The sequence below is a fragment of the Eubalaena glacialis genome, chromosome 3 (assembly GCF_028564815.1).
Source record: "Eubalaena glacialis isolate mEubGla1 chromosome 3, mEubGla1.1.hap2.+ XY, whole genome shotgun sequence".
In the NCBI taxonomy this organism is placed as follows: domain Eukaryota; kingdom Metazoa; phylum Chordata; class Mammalia; order Artiodactyla; family Balaenidae; genus Eubalaena; species Eubalaena glacialis.
In genome coordinates, this window is record NC_083718.1 from 169321975 (window position 1) to 169340517 (window position 18543).

The 18543-nt window shown below is 40.1% G+C and overlaps 1 protein-coding gene and 1 pseudogene across 5 annotated transcripts; one reads left to right on the forward strand and one right to left on the reverse strand.

The window, feature by feature from the left end:
* Positions 1–12: 12 nt before the first annotated feature.
* ZBTB8OS (zinc finger and BTB domain containing 8 opposite strand) lies at positions 13–14987 on the forward strand. Of its 5 annotated transcripts, XM_061184543.1 has the most exons (8): positions 13–623; positions 9032–9056; positions 9647–9768; positions 9983–10065; positions 11017–11069; positions 13068–13104; positions 13447–13507; positions 14502–14566. In XM_061184543.1, exons 1-8 carry the CDS (start codon positions 527–529, stop codon positions 14507–14509), a joined length of 486 nt encoding a protein of 161 aa, XP_061040526.1. In that variant the 5' UTR covers positions 13–526; the 3' UTR covers positions 14510–14566. The 5 variants fall into 5 exon arrangements, with proteins under 5 accessions (XP_061040526.1, XP_061040525.1, XP_061040528.1 ...); XM_061184542.1 differs by lacking the exon at positions 13447–13507 and having other exon boundaries at positions 14502–14987; XM_061184545.1 differs by lacking the exon at positions 13447–13507 and having other exon boundaries at positions 539–615; positions 14502–14987.
* Positions 11638–12230, reverse strand: LOC133089064 (transmembrane protein 126A-like; annotated as a pseudogene).
* Positions 14988–18543: the final 3556 nt, after the last annotated feature.

Consider the following 18543-nt stretch of genomic DNA (forward strand, 5'->3'; position numbering starts at 1 on the left):
AGCCGACTTCCTTCGATTGCGCGCGCGCGGGGTTGGTGAGAGTGCGCCTCTCGGGGTCACGTGAGAGGTTTAGTCCGCACTCTCCTGGGGGCAGCCATTTTCTTGAAGGATGTTACGCTAGCGATCTCTTCAAAGTAGGACTTTAGATGAGGAGTCTAAGATGTTTTCGGGTCTAGTTGTCAACTCTGGGGGTGAGGCTGCAAGAAAAGGCTTCTATCAGACCTCGAGGTGTCTAATTCAAGTGTCCCTTGCTCCTAGGTCCTCCAATTTATTTGTTCCCTTAGTTCTTAGAAAGAACTATTGATGAAGCAAGCCCAGAAAATGAGGCCTTGGACTTTTAAAGATCTCCTCCAAGCGGCGGGACCTAAGACGGTAGTCTTAGGGGATTAAGTCAGTCCTCGAGAATGGAGTCCTGGCCCTTTAAGGGTGTGTGTCAAGGGGCGGAGTCCAGGGCGGAAGTTGTAAGTCCGGGCCGAAGTCCGGCTGATGAAGGGCGGAAGTTGAGTTTGGGGCCCAAGCAGCAGTCATGGCGCTGGAAAAGGAAGATGTTAGAGATTACAATTTGACTGAGGAGCAGAAGGCGATCAAGGCCAAGTATCCTCCAGTCAATCGGAAGTACGAGTGTGAGTAGGTGGCTCACTTCTCTCCTTGCCGGGGGCTTCCGGCTTCCTCTTCCACTTTGCCCCATAGGGTGGCTCAGGCGTTCCCGTTTTGCCGTGTATTGTAGGCTTTTCTGTACTTCTCTGGGGAACGCTGAAGGCTAAAGCCGTCTGGTCTGAGAGTCGGGAAACCCGGGCTCCCACATTTACAGCCTTTTGAACTTTTTCTGCATATGCCTAATTACATTTATCTTGTGGGAATTTTACTTCTGTATTAATTCTGAAGGTAACGTATTTTCAAGCGTTTGAGGAGTTGTCGCCCCCAAGTATCTCCCTCCAACTGTGGGATAGTTAGAGTGTGCCTAGGGTAGAGGACTCGGAAAGCTCTGAGTAGGGGACTTCTAAATTGGCGTTTTACCTGTATCGTGTTGTTAGCAAAAAGACCTGGTTTTGTCATTTTTAGCTTAGTGACTTTAGGCAAAAAATCACATAACCTCTTTGCACTCAGTTCCTTCATGGGAGGGATAAATGAGATAATAATAAATGTGAAAGTATAGTGCAGACTCTCTGAAGTTCTACATAAACGTTAAGCTGCCGTCCCTAAAGGTGGATGTGGTTTGGGGAGCACAAATCTGGCTCCTATTTCCTTTCTTAAAGTTCTTTCATTGATTTCCCATTGTCCTCTGTATGGAGTCCAACTGTTTACCATAGCATACTAGGCTCTGTACTTTCTAGACCCTGCATATCTCCCTAGCTCACTTTCTCTCACTTATTTTTTTAAAAATTACTTTTAATAGGTCATATATATGATTTAGAATTCAAAAAATACAACAGGTATGCAGCGAAAAGTCTTCTTTCAGCCCTGATCCCCAGCCCCTTAGTCTTGCTATCCAGATCGACCATCCTTAACATTTTCTTATGTGTACATGCAAAGGTGTATGTTTACTTAATTTACTTAACCAATTTCTAGTTGATGGACATTTATACTTATACTCGTTTGCCAATAAAAATAATGCAGCAGTGGATATACCTGTGCATCCATTGTTTGGCACATGTGCATGTGTATCTGTAGAATAAATTTTCAAAAGTTACATTGCTTTTTCAAAGGGTATCTGCATTTTATCAGTATTTTTAAAAATTGAAGTATAGTTGGTGTACAATGTTGTGTTAATTTCTGCTGTACAGCCAAGCGATCCAGTTATACATATATAGACATTCTTTTTGATATCTGCATTTTAAACTTCAACAATTATTGCCAAATTGCTCTCCATTGAGGTTGTGCCAGTTTATACCCTTGCTAGCATTGTGTGTGTGCCTTTTTTCTTTCCTTTTTTTTTAAGAAGCCTGAATTCTTTTTTTAAATTCATTTTTAAATTTATTTTTACTTTTTAAAATTTATTTATTTTTTGGCTGCGCTGTGCTGCGCGGCAGGTGGGGGTCTTAGTTCCCCGACCAGGGAGTGAACCCGTGCCCCCTGCATTGGAAGCACAGAGCCTTAACCACTGGACCACCAGGGAAGTCCCGACTGTGCCTCTTTTCTCACACTTTTACCAATTTATTGTGTTACCACACTTTTTGATCTTTTCCAATCTGTTAAGTATCTTATACTAATTGCATTTTACTTATAAGTGAGGCTGACATATTTTAGTATGTTTGGAGTTATTTGTATTTGCCTTCTGGAATGTGTATATTCGTATTTTTAACCCATTTTTTCTGTTGGATTGTTGGTCTTTTTTACTGTGCAGAAGTTTATTTTTATGTAGTGAAATTTGTTAACCCTTTTTATGGCCACTGGGATATCATACTTAAGAAGGCATTGCTCACTCTGGGACTGTAAATTAATTCTCCCATGTTTTCTTCTAGTACATTTGAAAATAAAACTTGTTTTTTTCTTAGGCCATACCACATGGCTTGTGGGATGTGGGATTTTAGTTCCCCGCCCAGGGATTGAACCTGGGCCCTCGGCAGTGAGAGCACAGAGTCCTAACTGCTGGACTGCCAGGGAATTCCCAAAAATAAAACTTTTATTTTAGTATAAGATACACATAGAAGAGTGCACATGTTACAAATGAATTTTCGCAAACTGGATACACCTGTATAACTAGTAACCAGATCAAAAAACAGAATGTTACAGCATCCCTGAAGACCCTCTCGTGCTCCTTTCTCCTCTTTCCCTATTTTTCCCATTAGCCTGACTTCTAACACCATACATGAGCTTTGCATGTTTTTGTACATAATCTGAATGGAATCATGTAGTATGTATTCCTTTTGTGTTTGGCTTTTTTTGGCTCATATTTGTGAGAACCGTATTTTTGCTAATAGTTATAGATTGTTCATGTTTCTAGTATTTATGGTGTTTTAAAAATTATATTTAAATTTTGAATACCTTAGGATTAGGGTAAGGTGGAAATTAAGTATCAGTATCTGGTAATTATTTTCCCGTTGCTATAAAATCATTTATCAACAGTCTGTCTTTTCCCCTGTGATTGAAATATGACGTCTTTATCGTATACAGAATTCCTCTAACTATATTTAGGTCTATAGCTGGACTTACTATTCTGTTCCTTTGTTTTAGCTCTCTTTTTATGTGCCAGTGCCACATTTTAAATTATTGAGGCTTTATTGTATCTTTTTTTTTAAAATTTATTTATTTATTTATTTATGGCTGTGTAGGGTCTTCGTTTCTGTGCGAGGGCTTTCTCTAGTTGTGGCAAGTGAGGGCCACTCTTCATCGCGGTGCGCGGGCCTCTCACTATCATGGCCTCTCTTGTTGCGGAGCACAGGCTCCAGACGCGCAGGCTCAGTAGTTGTGGCTCACGGGCCCAGTTGCTCCGCGGCATGTGGGATCTTCCCAGACCAGGGCTCGAACCCGTGTCCCCTGCATTGGCAGGCGGATTCTCAACCACTGCGCCACCAGGGAAGCCCTATTGTATCTTTTAATATCTTCTAGGACAATCTCCCTCTCAGTACTTGCTCCTTTCCTGCCATTCTTATTGTTTTTATTTTTTTCTCTATATGTAGATAAAAATCAGCTTGTGCAGATCCATAAGAATTACTGTTGGTATCCCCTCCCCCCTTTTAATCATTTGTTTCATCTTCTCTCCATCCTGAGGCTACTTAGGGGCCCAACCCTGAGTCACCTCATTAGCATAGACTCAAGTGTGGTCAGAAGGGGCTCTTTATGAATAACACTGAGTGACACTCCTGTCACTCAGAAAATTCCCAGGATTTTAAGAGTTCTGTTCCAGGAACCAGGGACAGAGACCAAATATATATTTTTATTATACCACAAAAACATTCAGTGAGAAGCAGCAATTAGGAATGAGAGAAAAGGGCTTCCCTGGTGGCGCAGTGGTTAAGAATCCGCCTGCCAATGCAGGGGACATGGGTTCGAGCCCTGGTCCAGGAAGATCCCACATGCCGCGGAGCAACTAAGCCCATGCACTGCAACTACTGAGCCCATGCACCGCAACTACTGAGCCTGCGAGCCACAACTACTGAGCGCATGTGCCACAACTACTGAAGCCCGCATGCCTAGAGCCCGTGCTCTGCAACAAGAGAAGCCACTGCAATGAGAAGCCCACGCACTGCAACGAAGAGTAGCCCCCACTCGCCGAAACTAGAGAAAGCCCACATGCAGCAACAAACACCCAATGCAACCAAAAAAATAAATAAATAAATTTATTTAAAAAAAAAAAGAAAAAATAAACAATAGTGTATTTTTGAGAAATAGCTGAGAAAAGACCGTTTGCTCAAAAATCCTGTTAACATTTTGTTTGGGAATTCCCTGGCCATCCAGTGGTTAGGACTCGGTACTTTCACTGCCGGCCGGGGTTCAATCCCTTTCCGGGGAACTAAGATCCCACAAGCCACGCAGCGAGGCAAAAAACTGAAGAAAAACCATTTTTATGTTATGCCTCATGATTACATCTATGGAGATGATGTAATCTGTTTCCTAAGAATTGAATCTTTGCATTCCTGGGATAAATCCCACTTGGTCATTCTGGATTCTACTTGCCGACATTTTGTACAGAATCTTGGCATTGATGTAATGTGAGATTAGTCTGTGTTTTCTTCCAGCTTCATTTCTTGCCACTGACTACCCCCAGATCTACCCCAAGCTTTCCCTGTAACCCTGTTTTTCCTTTAAGACTCAGCTCAATTGTCATCTCATTTGTTCATTCAGCAACATTATTGAGCACCTGTTGTGTATCAGACACTGAGCGGAAACTGGGAATAAACGAGTGAGCAGATAGATTAAGATCATCCTTAGTCTCTTGGCACATAAAGTATTAAGTCTTATTTCCTTTGGGAATTCTTACCTGAACCTCTTAGTCTAGCTTAGTTTATCTGTTATGCTCTCCTATAATAGAATTTTCAAAGTGGGTGGTCTCTAGACCCCTAGGTTTCCCCAGACTTTTTCAAAGGATCTGTGAAGTTAAAACTACTTTCTTAATAATACTAGATGTTACTTGCCCTTTTCACTGTGTTGATATTTGCACTGGTGGTGCAGAAGCAGTAATAGGTAAAAGTCCTGGCCCCTTGGCACAAATTGAGGCAGTGGCACCAAACTGTATTGGTAGTCATTGTATTATTTACCACCATGTACTTAAAATTAAAAAAAGAAAAAGGTGTTTTTACTTAAAAATGTCCTTGATTACTTGGCAAGAACTATTAATTTTATTAAATATTAACCATTGAGTACACGCCTTTTTAGTATTCTGTGTAACAAAATGGGAAGTATGCATAGTGTTTCTGCTGCCTCTCAAAGTACTGACGCTAACCTTAAGGAAAAGAACTTCTGTGATTGTTTGAGTTGTGAGATGCCTTTTTTCTCGGAACCCTATTTTTTCTCAAAAGAATGACTGAAAGACATACTATTGTTATTCAGACTTGGGTATTTCCAATATCTTCTTGAAAATAAAGTAATCTGTCACATCAAGGAAAATAACAATATTTGTTGGTATATTGATAATGGATATTATATAATGATAAAATTCAAGCTTTCAAGTGAAATCAGAATTTTGGAAAACATGTATCTGCCATCATGAGCTTCATGGTTTCCCAGTGCTTAAAGACTTTTCTGATGAGATTGGAGGTGATAGTAACAAATAGATTTTTAAAAATTCTATATAATGTGTCAACATCAATGAACTGATATGTTCCCAAAAACCAATGCTTGATATTACGCAGTCAGGCATAGATAAGATCTGTTCTAAGCACAAGATAGAGCAATGGATTTTAATGTTACAGAGTTTGAAAAATTCATTGTTAAAGCCTCAGATTCTGCATTGCAACTAACCTTTTAAAAACCACCAGTTTCTAGTTTGGTGAAGGAAGACTATATACAATTTTTTTTCCTCACTCCGGCTGTGCTGCCCATATACATTTTTTTAAATAAATTTATTTATTTATGTATTTATTTTTGGCTGCATTGGGTCTTCGTTGCTGCGGGCAGGCTTTCTCTAGTTGCGGCGAGTGGAGGCTCTTCCTTGTTGTGGTGCGTGGATTTCTTATTGCGGTGGCTTCTCTTGCCGTGGAGCACGGGCTCTAGGCACATGGGCTTCAGTAGTTGTGGCTCGTGGACTCTAGAGCGCAGGCTCAGTAGTTGTGGCGCACGGGCTTAGTTGCTCTCCGGCATGTGGGATCTTCCTGGACAGGGCTCGAACCCATGTCCTCTGGATTGGCAGGTGCATTCTTAACCACTGTGCCACCAGGGAAGTGCACATTTTTTTTTTAAGCTCTTAAAATACTCCTTTTTCCTCCTGCATATCTGTGAGATTGCAGCACACTGAAAAGCCAGACATTAAAAATACTTGCAGAAATGCTAAACAGCGCCACTCTTCTCACTACATTTTTTGAAAATGTAGTCATTTTTCATAAAAGTATGTAATTTATGTTAAATAAAATGGGCTTATTATTTGTATTTATTTATTATTTTTGGCTGCGTTGGGTCTTCGTTGCTGCTCTGGGGCTTTCTCTAGTTGCGGCAAGAGGGGGCTATTCTTTGTTGCAGCACGCGGGCTTCTCATTGCAGTGGCTTCTCTTGTTGCAGACCTTGGGCTGTAGGCGCGCGGGCTTCAGTAGTTGCAGCACGCCGGGCTCAGTAGTTGTGGCACGTGGGCCCTATAGCACTCGGGCTTCAGTAGTTGCGGCACGTGGGCTAAGTAGTTGTGGTGCTTGGGGCTCTAGGGCGCGTGGGCTTCAGTAGTTGTGCCGTGCATTGGCAGGTGGAGTGTTAACCACTGCACCACCGGGGACGTCCCTGGGCTTATTATTTTTAAGTGAATTAATACATACTTAAAATTTTTTTCAGTTAAAATTTCTAGGTTAATATTGCCAGATACAACCCATAAAAACAAAAGCTCTTTGGGTCCTCAGTAATTTTTAAGAGAATAAAGGGTTCCTGAGACCAAAAAATTTGAGAACCACTGCCCTATAGCGATCTGTCATTGTCTCTTTAAACCGTCTTTTAAAAAATTGAGGTACAATTTACATGTTATAAAAGTGCTCACATCTTAAGTATAAAGTCCAATGAGTTTTGATAAACAGATAACATCTGTGTAACCAATACTCGAGTCAAGCTCTAGAACATTTCTATCACCCTAGAAAGTTCCCTTTGCTCCTTTCCAGTTAGTCCCCTAGCCCCTTACCTTGAGGCAAGCACTGCTCTGATTTCTATCGCCACAGTTTACTTTTGTTTTAGAGTTTTGTATAAGTGGAATCACACAGTATAGATTCTTTTCTGTCTGGCTTCTTCACTCAGTATCAAACACAGCTAGACGTTAAAGTGGTGAATGGATTTTATTCAGTAGCTACTGACAGCAGGGGAAAGAGCTGAGCTCCCTGACTCTTGTTAATGCATGTATCAGTAGTTCATGCTTCTTTTTCTTTTTTTTTTCATGCTTCTTTATTGCTGAGTAGTGTGGCATTGTATTCCTCAGTTTGTTTAGCCGTTCTCTTGATGGATATGGGGTTTTTAATTTGGGGGAATAAAATTGCTGTGAACATTCTATGTCCTTTTGTGGCCACATACTTTCATTTCTCTAGGGTTAATACCTGTTATTTTCTTTTAACTTGTTTGTCATCTCTGCTGGTCATTGAGCCCCTTAATGCCTAAAATGTATTGAGTCCTCAGTAATATTTTGAGTAAATTAGAGATGAGCTTAAACCTTGAGTGTTACCAGAACAAGATGTGTTATGTAAACAGCACTAAACTGGGAGTCAGAAAATCTCAATTCTAGTCCAAACTCTAGTCAGCAGTGTAGTCCTAAACAAGTCGCACAGTCTCTCTGGATTTCAGGTTTCTTCTTGTAATTGAAGGAATTCTGTTAAATGAACTCTAAGACTTTGTTGTAGCCTGAATATTCTATGATTCTAAGTAGGAAGAATTGATGGAAGTCAGGTAAGAGTGAAGGATAGACTCTAAAATCTTTTTTTTTTTTAATTAGTTAATTTTTTTTATTTTGGCTGCACTGGGTCTTCATTGTGGCACTCGGCCGTCTCTAGTTGTGGCGCGTGGGCTTAGTTGCCCTGTGGCATGTGGGATCTTAGTTCCCCGACCAGGGATCGAACTCACATCCCTTGCTTTGGAAGGCAGATTCTTAACCAGTGGACCACCAGGGAAGTCCTGACTCTGAAATCTTGAGATAACAGATCCAATGGGAACTTGCTGTAGTAGCAGTTGTTATTTCCTGGTGTGAGAATATCAGGAAAAAGCTCATAATACATATTGTAGAGTTTACTTTCCAAAACTGTTTTATTGGTCAAGGATATCATTGAGGAGTCCTTCAAATGAAAGAAATCAACAAATATAAAACTTGGCTCTTGTTAAAAATAAAAGACTTTTGTCTGGGATTTGGCTAGCTGTTCATGAAAAGGTGAAACAAAATCTGGAATTTTATATCTTTGATGATGTAGTTTCTAGAATTTTGGTCATTCACACAAGTAGATATTTAGAAAAGATGCTGATTTGTTTTGTTGAGGAAAAGTAACTAATGGCAGAGAATGGCATTTGTTTATTGACAAACTATGATGTATTAGACACTTTTTAGATCACCTAGAATACCGTGGCCGTGATGCCTTCCAGAAATTGTCATTCATTTAAATATAAATCTTGGCTTTTAAAAAAATAACCCTTTAGCATCAATATGCTAATATTATGTAACTATTAACTCTTATTTAATATTAGTTCATTTATTTAATATTAACAGAATAATAACTGTGAATGCTTAGAAGAAATTTTAAAAAATAAAAAATAACCCTTAACAGAGCAATTACCTTTCGTGTAAATGGTTAGTGAAAGGTGTGTGGCCAGCCCACATTTTCTTGCTCTTCAAGGGTGATGTTCTTAGTAATGATCTAGAGTCATTTTCTTGTGATTTGCAAGTCAAGTTTAGTTACTTAAAAGTGTTTTTTCCTCTCTCCCTCAGATTTGGATCATACAGCTGATGTCCAGTGAGTATAGCTGGAGTTTATGCCTTTGCAATCATGTGCTTAACATAGGAAGGCTGATGTTTTAATCTTTTTTTTTTTATAAATTTATTTATTTATTTATTTTTTGGCTGTGTTGGGTCTTTGTTTCTGTGCGAGGGCTTTCTCTAGTTGCGGCAAGTGTGGGCCACTCTTCATCGCGGTGCGCGGGCCTCTCATTATCGCGGCCTCTCTTGTTGCAGAGCACAGGCTCCAGACGCGCAGGCTCAGTAATTGTGGCTCACGGGCCTAGTTGCTCCGCGGCATGTGGGATCCTCCCAGACCAGGGCTCGAACCCGTGTCCCCTGCATTGGCAGGCAGATTCTCAACCACTGCGCCACCAGGGAAGCCCCTGATGTTTTAATCTTGATGTCCCGAATTTTAATTTTTCTCCTCCTCTTTTGGTTCTTTTAGGACATGCAAATGATGGTTTAAAAGCACCTAGTTTCAGTGTCATTAAACTGATTGAGACCTTTGGTTTTGTATTTATCATGTTAATTTTATTTTGACTTTCCTGACAAGTTTTCTGCTTTGCAGTAGGTTATATTACACAGGGCATGAATGTATTTCTTTAGGTTACACGCATGGGGAGATACTCTGGAGGAAGCATTTGAGCAATGTGCAATGGCCATGTTTGGTTATATGACAGATACTGGGACAGTGGAGCCCCTCCAAACAACAGAAGTAGAAACCCAAGGTAACCAATTTATTCACAAGGAAGAAATTGTTATAGATGTTCAGTATTCCACATAAATTCAGTATATGCTCACAGTAAGAACAACAAAATTGATTATGAGCTTGTTCTTTCAACTAACCTAAGAAATTCATTGCACTGTTAAATTCAAACAAGTTTTTTAGAGACGAGAGTTATTAAACATGATACTGTCATGGTTCTTTTTGATCCTGTGTAGGAGATGACTTACAATCTCTTCTGTTTCACTTTTTGGATGAATGGCTTTATAAATTCAGTGCTGGTGAATTCTTCGTAGCCCGGGTAAGCAAAAGTTTTTCTTTTTTACTGAGGAAATGGGTTCTTACCCATATTTTATAATAAAACTAGTGATTTAAAATAGAACATGTGATGCAAAACCAAGCCATACAGATGATGATTTGCAGAAATTATAATAACCATAGGCTCTTCTTGGATAACCCGAGTTTGCTTATGTATGTGCATTTTGTATTTAGATCTCTTATTATATACTTGTCACTCATCAGGATTGTGTGACAAGAACGCACCTATTGTCTCCACGGTCTCTGTCTGCACATTTTATGTCTCCCAAGTTTGAGCTGTATTTATGTCCATCCATATGTTCCTTTTGTCCCATTTGTAATTTGGCAGTTCTGCCATGTTGGCCTAAGTTTAAAAATTGATGCTTTTAGTTTTCCTTAATGTGAAAAAGGAAAAGCCAAATGGAGTTTACTTGTTGCCATCAACCTCCAGAGGGAACACCTCTCCAACCTCATTGTTATCTAACACACATGGCCTTCCTTGCTTCCGTAATTCCTCCATTCTCTCCCTTACCAGCTCCGCTACATACATTCTTCCAACTGGGTCATTCGTCCTACAGAACTGGGTCATTCGTCCTACAATATTATATAAAAATAGGCTGAGAGTTTTGTCAACTCTAAATAAATAAAGCTGAAAAAAACTCAGAGTGATTGAAATCCTAGGTCATCCTCCTCTATGTATCTTACAGAAAAATTCTTTTGACTCATATTTTTAGATTGTACATTTTCAAGAATATGTCCCTTGAATATGTAAGAAAAAACTGTATTTCCTTGAAATATATAGTTTGTTGTTCTGTTTTAGTTAACATTTTAGTTTTCTTTGCTTCAGAGAAGTTTTATGCTATTATCTTGAAAAGATGATAACCTAGACATGTTTTAGTAGCTGGTCTGTTATGAGCATATATTAAAATTAAAAGAAATTTTTTTTCTTCTTTAGGAAGTAAAAGTACTTAATATTGATCAAAGAAATTTCAAATTACGGTCAATTGGGTAAGTTTTGAAAACCTTTTAAGTAGCAGGTCATGAAAGATGTTAAGTTATTCTTCAGTGAACTCAGTGGGCAGGAAGACAGATAGAAATGTTAAGTCAGAAGACCGGTTGCATCCCAGTAGGGCTTTGCAGGTTAAGCTTCTTGAGATACCTAGGAGCCAGGGTTCACCTCAGGTTTGGTGGACCAGAAACTTGTCAGAACAAAGTTGATGTGTGTTATTAAACAGGATTCCCAATTTGTTGCTTTTTAGCACAAAAAATATATCATTGGTAGATGGCACAGATATTTGCATAAAGCTTAGCTTGGTGATGAGAAATGCTGATGCATCCTTTCTTATAGATCCTCACACCTGGACTCCATTTCCTTCTATTAACAAGTTATACATTTCCTTCCAGAGTTTGCAAACACTTGATTACGGCACTTTGATTGGATTTGGTGTTTTCCGAGTTTCTTCAGTCATTTAATGATATCTTCTAGGTGTTTTTTTGTTTTTTGTTTTTTAACAAGTCTCTGTTTATTCATACTTAGATGTAGGTTATTTTTACTCTTTTATTTTTGTGTACAGATTTACTTAACAATCACGCTTTCTAGGCCAGGTTCAGGTAACTGAAAAGCCTTTATAAGTAGTTTATATTCTCTAGACCCAAGGTATGCTGCAAACCCAGTCTGGAGCAAAATGGGAAATAACATAAAGATAGGCTTAGAAATCCTAATCTAGTAATTTAAGATGTTTCCTTTCTCGGGTAGTGGGGCTGAGTTATATCTTGCTGCCAGGCCACCATTCACAGGGATAGCCAGGAAAACAGGGTACAGACCACCAAAAACAAGACCAACCAATCCACCTCTTGTTAAGGTACAGGTTTCACAATGCAAATCACCTGTATTCGAAGGTAAACTTACAAAATCTTTGTAAGATGCGTGTGCCGTCAAAAATGAGATCTCTGCCATTGGTAAGCCAGCAGGTATATGAGCCTGTGTCACATGTAAGATTCGTCGAAAAAGACTATCTGCTATTAGGCCATAGAGGGCAGCATTAAGTCCAACATATGTTGATCCATTTTCAAGCAGATTCCTTTCTGTTTTGGAATTTGGTTAATTTTTCTGGTTATGATATCAATTAAGTTCTCCTTGACAGTATCATCTGGTTCATGATTTTCCATCTTGAGCCTTACACTTTCCTCCCAGCACTCGCTGCCTCCTCTGGTCTTATTCAGCCACGTGAGGGCTCACTCCAACCCTTACGTAACTCTTTTAGGTTATTTTTATATAAAGCTTATCTTTTCTATTTTATGTTGAATTTTTTTAGTTTCTTTTTGTAAAGTGAGAGCTTTTATTATCTCCTCCTCCTCCCTTTTTTTACGGGTAAGAAAACAGGGTTGTCCAAGGGTACTTAGCTAATAAATAGTTGAACAGAATTTTAAAACTTTGCTCTTTCTACTACTGCTACTGCTTCTGCTACTGTGATCTTCAGCCGCATTAGTGTTGAAGGGAGAGAGGATGCTCATCCCAGGTTCCAGGGCAGTACCTTTAGGGCCTTCCATGTACACACCATGGACATTTTTTGAAAAGTTATAAAATACAAACCAAGTTCAGACTGTATTACAGAATCTAGTATTTTGCCTTTATGGTGTTCAGCTGTGCTTTCTCCAGTGGAAGATATTAATTAGTTCTGTAGTCCTGAGTACAGTGAAAATTTTGAACATGCTACTCTGTTATGAACCAGTATTCATTAAACAATGTTTATTGAGAATCTACCTCTGTACATTATACTAGGACACTTTTTTTTTTTAAGAGCAACTATCAACCTTCTTGAAATGGCTATTGTACACATAAGTCCCTCAACAATCAAATTGAAATTTATAGCTCCCTTCCCCCTCCATCTCTTTTGGCTTTCTGGTATCTAAACCACATTTATAAGGCTTATTTTAAAATGTGGAAAGAGAGAATAAATGTTAAATCCTGGAAATCTTAATCATGTTTCACTTTTCCTTCTCAAGGTGGGGAGAAGAATTCTCATTGTCCAAGCACCCTCAGGTATGTTTTTAAATCCAGCCATTAAAAACATTTTATACTACCTTACCATAAAGTCAGTAAATGTGACAGTTAACTTAACTAGTTCTAATAAGTTGGTGTAGAGTCCTAAATTTTTCTCAGACTAATATGACCTGTCTGGACATATTATTTCAAAACACTGTGATTTCACACACCTGATTTGGAGGATTAGGAATCAGCACTTGGGTTATAGGGTCAGGTTTGTTACAGAGTTGTGGGGTGTAAAAATCCCTTTGCCTTATCGAGTTTTGATGTCCTCCCCTGTAATGAAGGTGTTGGACTAGATGTTCTCTAAAGTTTCTTCTACCTTTTGTGCTTCTCCAGATTCAGTATTTGCCAGCATGTATGGCTTCGCTCTATACGAGTCAAATCTGTTGGAATAGGGGTAGGCAATTTTTTTCCTAATGTTTTGTGCTTTGTGGGCAGAGAATGATGGAAGAGCAACTATTCAACTCTTCTCTTATATATAGCACTAAACAGCCAAGGACAACACATAAATGAATGAATGTGGATGTGTTCCAGTAAAACTTTTTTTAAACATTTCCTCCACTACTATTTGGAAATGTAAAAACCATTCTTAGTTCGTGGGGCTGTACAACAATAGGTGGCAGGCCGGATTTGGCCTTCAATTTGTAGTTCGCTGACCCCTGTGTTTAGGCCAAGGAGACCTAAGTTAGTTGGAGGTGACTGGAAAATCCTGTTTGCTTCCGGTAGCTGCAATAGCATTTCTTCAACCACAGGGCAATAAAATGAAGCCTGGTGAGGGAGCCTCGGGGAAGAGAAGCATAAAAAGAACAGAAGCCAGTAGAGGGGGAGCATGTGGATTGAAAACAAATTATTTTTATAATACAAATGACAGTGGCATTTTCTTTTGAGTATGTTATATTTGAGATACCTATTAGACATCTAAACGGAGATGTTGGATAATAGGCATTTGACTGCCATTCAGAGAAGGGAATAGGCCGAGTTCCCAGAGCCCAGGTTAGACTGTATGGAAGAAGCCTTAAGAAGGAGCCCTGACCCAAACAGTAGGAAAGCTTTGTGTTCTTGGATTCAACCCATCTGATAAATGAAAAAGCTGATGCCCAGAGAAGTCAGACAGCTTCTGTATCCAGTTGCAAACAAAGCCAGGGCTATAGTATGCTCCAGGGCTATAGTATGCTCCGTCTCCTAACTCAGTGATTTTTCTGCTGTACATATTTGCCTCTCATTTTTACTGGATCAGTGGATAATACTATACTAATTTGATAACTAATTGTTTCGTGTGAGTTTTTCAGAGCAATATTAGAATTTTGACTTTCTGCCAATTGTTGCTAGAGTTAACGATTCTGATTTTGATGTCCTTTTTCTTCCTGTTTTTTCTTTAACCCCAACTTCAGGGAACTGAAGTCAAGGCAATAACATATTCAGCAATGCAGGTCTATGATGAAGAGAAGCCAGAAGTTTTTGTGATCATTGACATTTAAGACACACACAAAAAAGAGACTCCCTCTGAAGAACTGTTTTTTCTCTTCCTTTTGAGAAGATACCATGATATAAATTCTACAGTATCTGTTAATATATGGAGATTTGCAGAACAGAAATTTTTAACTTAAAGTGTGACTTTCAGAAATGGAAAATCTAGATACAGTCTTGATCTGTGTTATCCAAATATTCAAAGTTTAAAGAAACCTTTAGGTGGCAAGTATGGTTCCTCATTTGTTAATTCCCTGCTGTAGCAGCAGGTGCCTTACACCCTTCCCATGGAATGCCAGCCCTCCAGCCTGGTCCCAGAAAGGATCATTGATCTAAGAGCAGCCTGAGAGACTCTGAAGCCCCCGTGTTCTTACTGAATGCAGCTTGAAAAAAAAAGAAATTTGAGGAATCCTACAACCAGGATTTTGCTTTTCTTCCAAATTGGTTAACACATATATTTTCTATACATACATGAAAAGGGGTCGTTTTAGATTGCTGTGGGAAAGAGCCATCCTGTATTCCAGTTGGTTTTCTCAGATGAAACAATTATAGTTGAACAATTGGAAGGCTTCTCTAGAAAGAGCCCTGATTTACTGTTCTCACTTTTTTTTAAGCACTGAAGTATTGACACTTTCCTGTTTTCCCATAAGAAAAATTTGATGCATGTACAAATGGGCCCTTCTTTCTAACATGTAATTTTATATTAAAGCCATTATATTTAGAGAAGAAAAGGAGAATTTTTTTAAATGTCTTTGGTTTTTAAAAATTACCTAAGCTTTTCATTCCTAAGGAGACAGGAGGCCAGGAAAACAACTTTAAAATGATCTGAACTTTTCAAAGTAGATAAACTTTGAAAAAATGAGGCTGCTTTCATTTGATTTGCAACATTATTCCATTCTCTATTCATTGATTGAGGTATTCTTCCTTGTGATGCAAGAGTTTGCAAAGTTGCTATTTATTCACACATATGTGAAAAAAGATTGCCACTGGGTGGTGCCAAATATCATTATAGTGTGCTGAACTTGACCTAAAAGGAAGAGATTGTCTGTGAGCTTTCTAACTATTCTCTCGGAGCACCACATCATTTTTACTCTGGGGATTTTTTTTTTTTTTTTTTTGGGCTGCGCCGCACGACATGCGTGATCTTAGTTCCCTAAACAGGGATCGAACCCGTGCCCCCTGCCTTGGAAGCTCGGAGTCCTATCCACTGGACCGCCAGGGAAGTCCCTCTCTGGGAATTTAACAGAAAGTAGGGGGGCGTAATGAAGACAAGGGCAAGAGCCTGTGGTTTTAATAGTAGCTCTTCAAATGGTTACACAGCAGGATCTCTGAGGTAGCACTCCTTCACCTTCTTTATTCTGAGGCATATTTTATAAGTGTAAATTGTGGACCTCCAAGCAAAACAATGTCTAGAAGAATCTATCTTTTGTTAGGATGAATTTCCAGCCTGAGATGGGGCTCTTTCTTTCGACTCCTTTACACATCATGGGCTACTTGGGGGCATTGATCGTGAAAGTGAACAACGGGATACTGTGAGGGCAATGGGAGAGATGAAGCCAAAGTAAGAAGAGCTCTTGGGATGTAGTAAGCCAAGTAGGGTACACATTTGACTCGGGGCGGGGGGAAAGCATAGCCATATCTCTTAACCACCAGAGCTGTATAATGGGGCTCAATAAAAACAAGGCAGATGTAATTATGCAATACAAATTATATTTTTCTTATTTTTAATAAATTTATGACATTACAGTTTCAGGTAAATTTTAAAATTTATTTTGTATTAGTTTTTTTTTTTTTTTAAGTATTTTATTTATTTATTTATGGCTGTGTTGGGTCTTCGTTTCTGTGCGAGGGCTTTCTCTAGTTGCGGCAAGCGGGGGCCACTCTTCATCACGGTGCGCGGGCCTCTCACTATCGCGGCCTCTCTTGTTGCGGAGCACAGGCTCCAGGCACGCAGGCTCAGGAGTTGTGGCTCACGGGCCTAGTTGCTCCACGGCATGTGGGATCCTCCCAGACCAGGGCTCGAACCCGTGTCCCCTGCATTGGCAGGCAGATTCTCAACCACTGCGCTACCAGGGAAGCCCTGTATTAGTTTTAAAGTATGCCAAAACAAAGATACTGAATAGAAGGAAAATGAGTATGTTACCCTTTATACGTGAAGTGTTGGCATTCTTGATCCATCAGTAGCAGCACACGTTTTATTTATTTTTAGTTTATTTATTGAGATGGTTGCACCGTGCTCTCACCAGATTCTTCTGCTAGTTTCAAGTATGTGTCTTTCCCTAAGGAACAGATTTCCCCCATTGCAGAGCTAATTTTCCTTCCCCATAACATACCCACACATCTTCACTTCTGTCTTACTTCTGGGCTGCCGTTCTCATTTCTGAAAATGTCGGGTAGCAAATCCGCTGCCCAAGGAGTCAGGCAGGTAATGGGAGGACTGCGGGTGTTGAACTGAGGGTTTATGCAGGGGCCAAGCGGGCAGCTGCCTCTCAGCTCCAGCCCTCATTGCTAATGGGAATACAAGCCTAGGGTGGCAGTTTTTCATAAAACCCCAGAGAGTGGGATTTTTATGTAAAACCTCCCAAGTTTTTGGAAAGAAACCCAAACCACTGTGGGTCATCACAATGAAGTACAGACAGGTTGTGTGTGGGCTGAATCTGGTCCACAGGTTGCTAGTCTGCAGCTCCGCTTTAAAACTGAGCACAGGGAATTCCCTGGCAGTCCAGTGGTTAGGACTTGGTGCTTTCACTGCTGTGGGCCTGGGTTCAATCCCTGGTAGGGAAACTAAGATCCCACAAGCCTCGCAGAGTGGCCAAAAATAAATAAATTTTAAAAACCCAGCTCAAATCACATTTCCACAATGCCTCCCTTACCATTCAGCCTTCAGGGGTCTCTGAACTATGCTTCTCTAGTTAGCTTTAAAGATTTGCAGGCTTATTCAATTTTATAATTGTTTAATGCTCACTAATCTTATACCTCTGAATAGAAGGAAAGCTCCTAGATGGCACATAATAGATGGTCAGTTACTACTTAGTGGTCAGTGGATTAAGCATCTTAGAGCTACGTCAAACTCTTAGGCAGAGACTGCAGGTCAGCTCCTTGAGCATATCTATAAGAACATAAGAATCCCAAGCCACAAGCCTCAGTTCCGAGCCTTTGCTCTACTACTGTTTGACCTTGGACCTACTTCCTCATCTATGTATTACAGGTGTGTGTATTAGTGATTCCTCAATTCCTTTCCAGTTCTAAGTTTCTGTGATCTAGTAATATTATATTTTAAACAACTGAGCTGAGAAAGAGAAGGTATCTTACTGGAACAGTTTAGCCTAAAAGGTCCGAATCACACCAGGTCTGCTTACTAATCAGACAGTCATTGTCATGGGTACAGGGGTGTGTTACATGATGGCAGTGACTTTTCAGGAAAGTAACAGTAGTGATGTGATGACTTTTTCTCACTGGTGCCTCTCCAAGAAGGCTAAGTGGTTATGTGTGTCCTTACAGCCACCCTTGCTAGTTCTCTTTCCACCTTGCTATTACCACTTGGGCTTTGGAAGAGAATGTTCAAGAAGAAATGGTGGATGGGCTTTCCTGGTGGCGCAGTGGTTGAGAATCTGCCTGCCAGTGCAGGGGACACGGGTTCGAGCCCTGGTCTGGGAGGATCCCACATGCCGCAGAGCAACTAGGCCCGTGAGCCACAATTGCTGAGCCTGCGCGTCTGGAGCCTGTGCTCCGCAACATGAGAGGCCGCGACAGTGAGAGGCCCGCGCACCGCGATGAAGAGTGGCCCCCGCTTGCCGCAACTAAAGAAAGCCCTCGCACAGAAACGAAGACCCAACACAGCCAAAAATAAATAAATAAATAAACCCAAAGTTAAAAAAAAAAAAAAATGGTGGAAAAAGTACAGTTTATACCCTCCTCAAAGTGGGGGAAGTGCCCCAAGTGGACTATAGTTCTGCCCCTTCCTGA

What these genes read in the sequence shown, in the direction of transcription:
- ZBTB8OS (XM_061184542.1), top strand. Translation starts at nt 527, where the DNA reads ATGGCGCTGGAAAAGGAAGATGTTAGAGATTACAATTTGACTGAGGAG. An exon ending in AACAGAAGTAGAAACCCAAG is followed by an intron (nt 9,769 to 9,982) that starts GTAACCAATTTA and finishes GATCCTGTGTAG; the next exon opens with GAGATGACTTACAATCTCTT. An exon ending in CATTGTCCAAGCACCCTCAG is followed by an intron (nt 13,105 to 14,501) that starts GTATGTTTTTAA and finishes CCCCAACTTCAG; the next exon opens with GGAACTGAAGTCAAGGCAAT.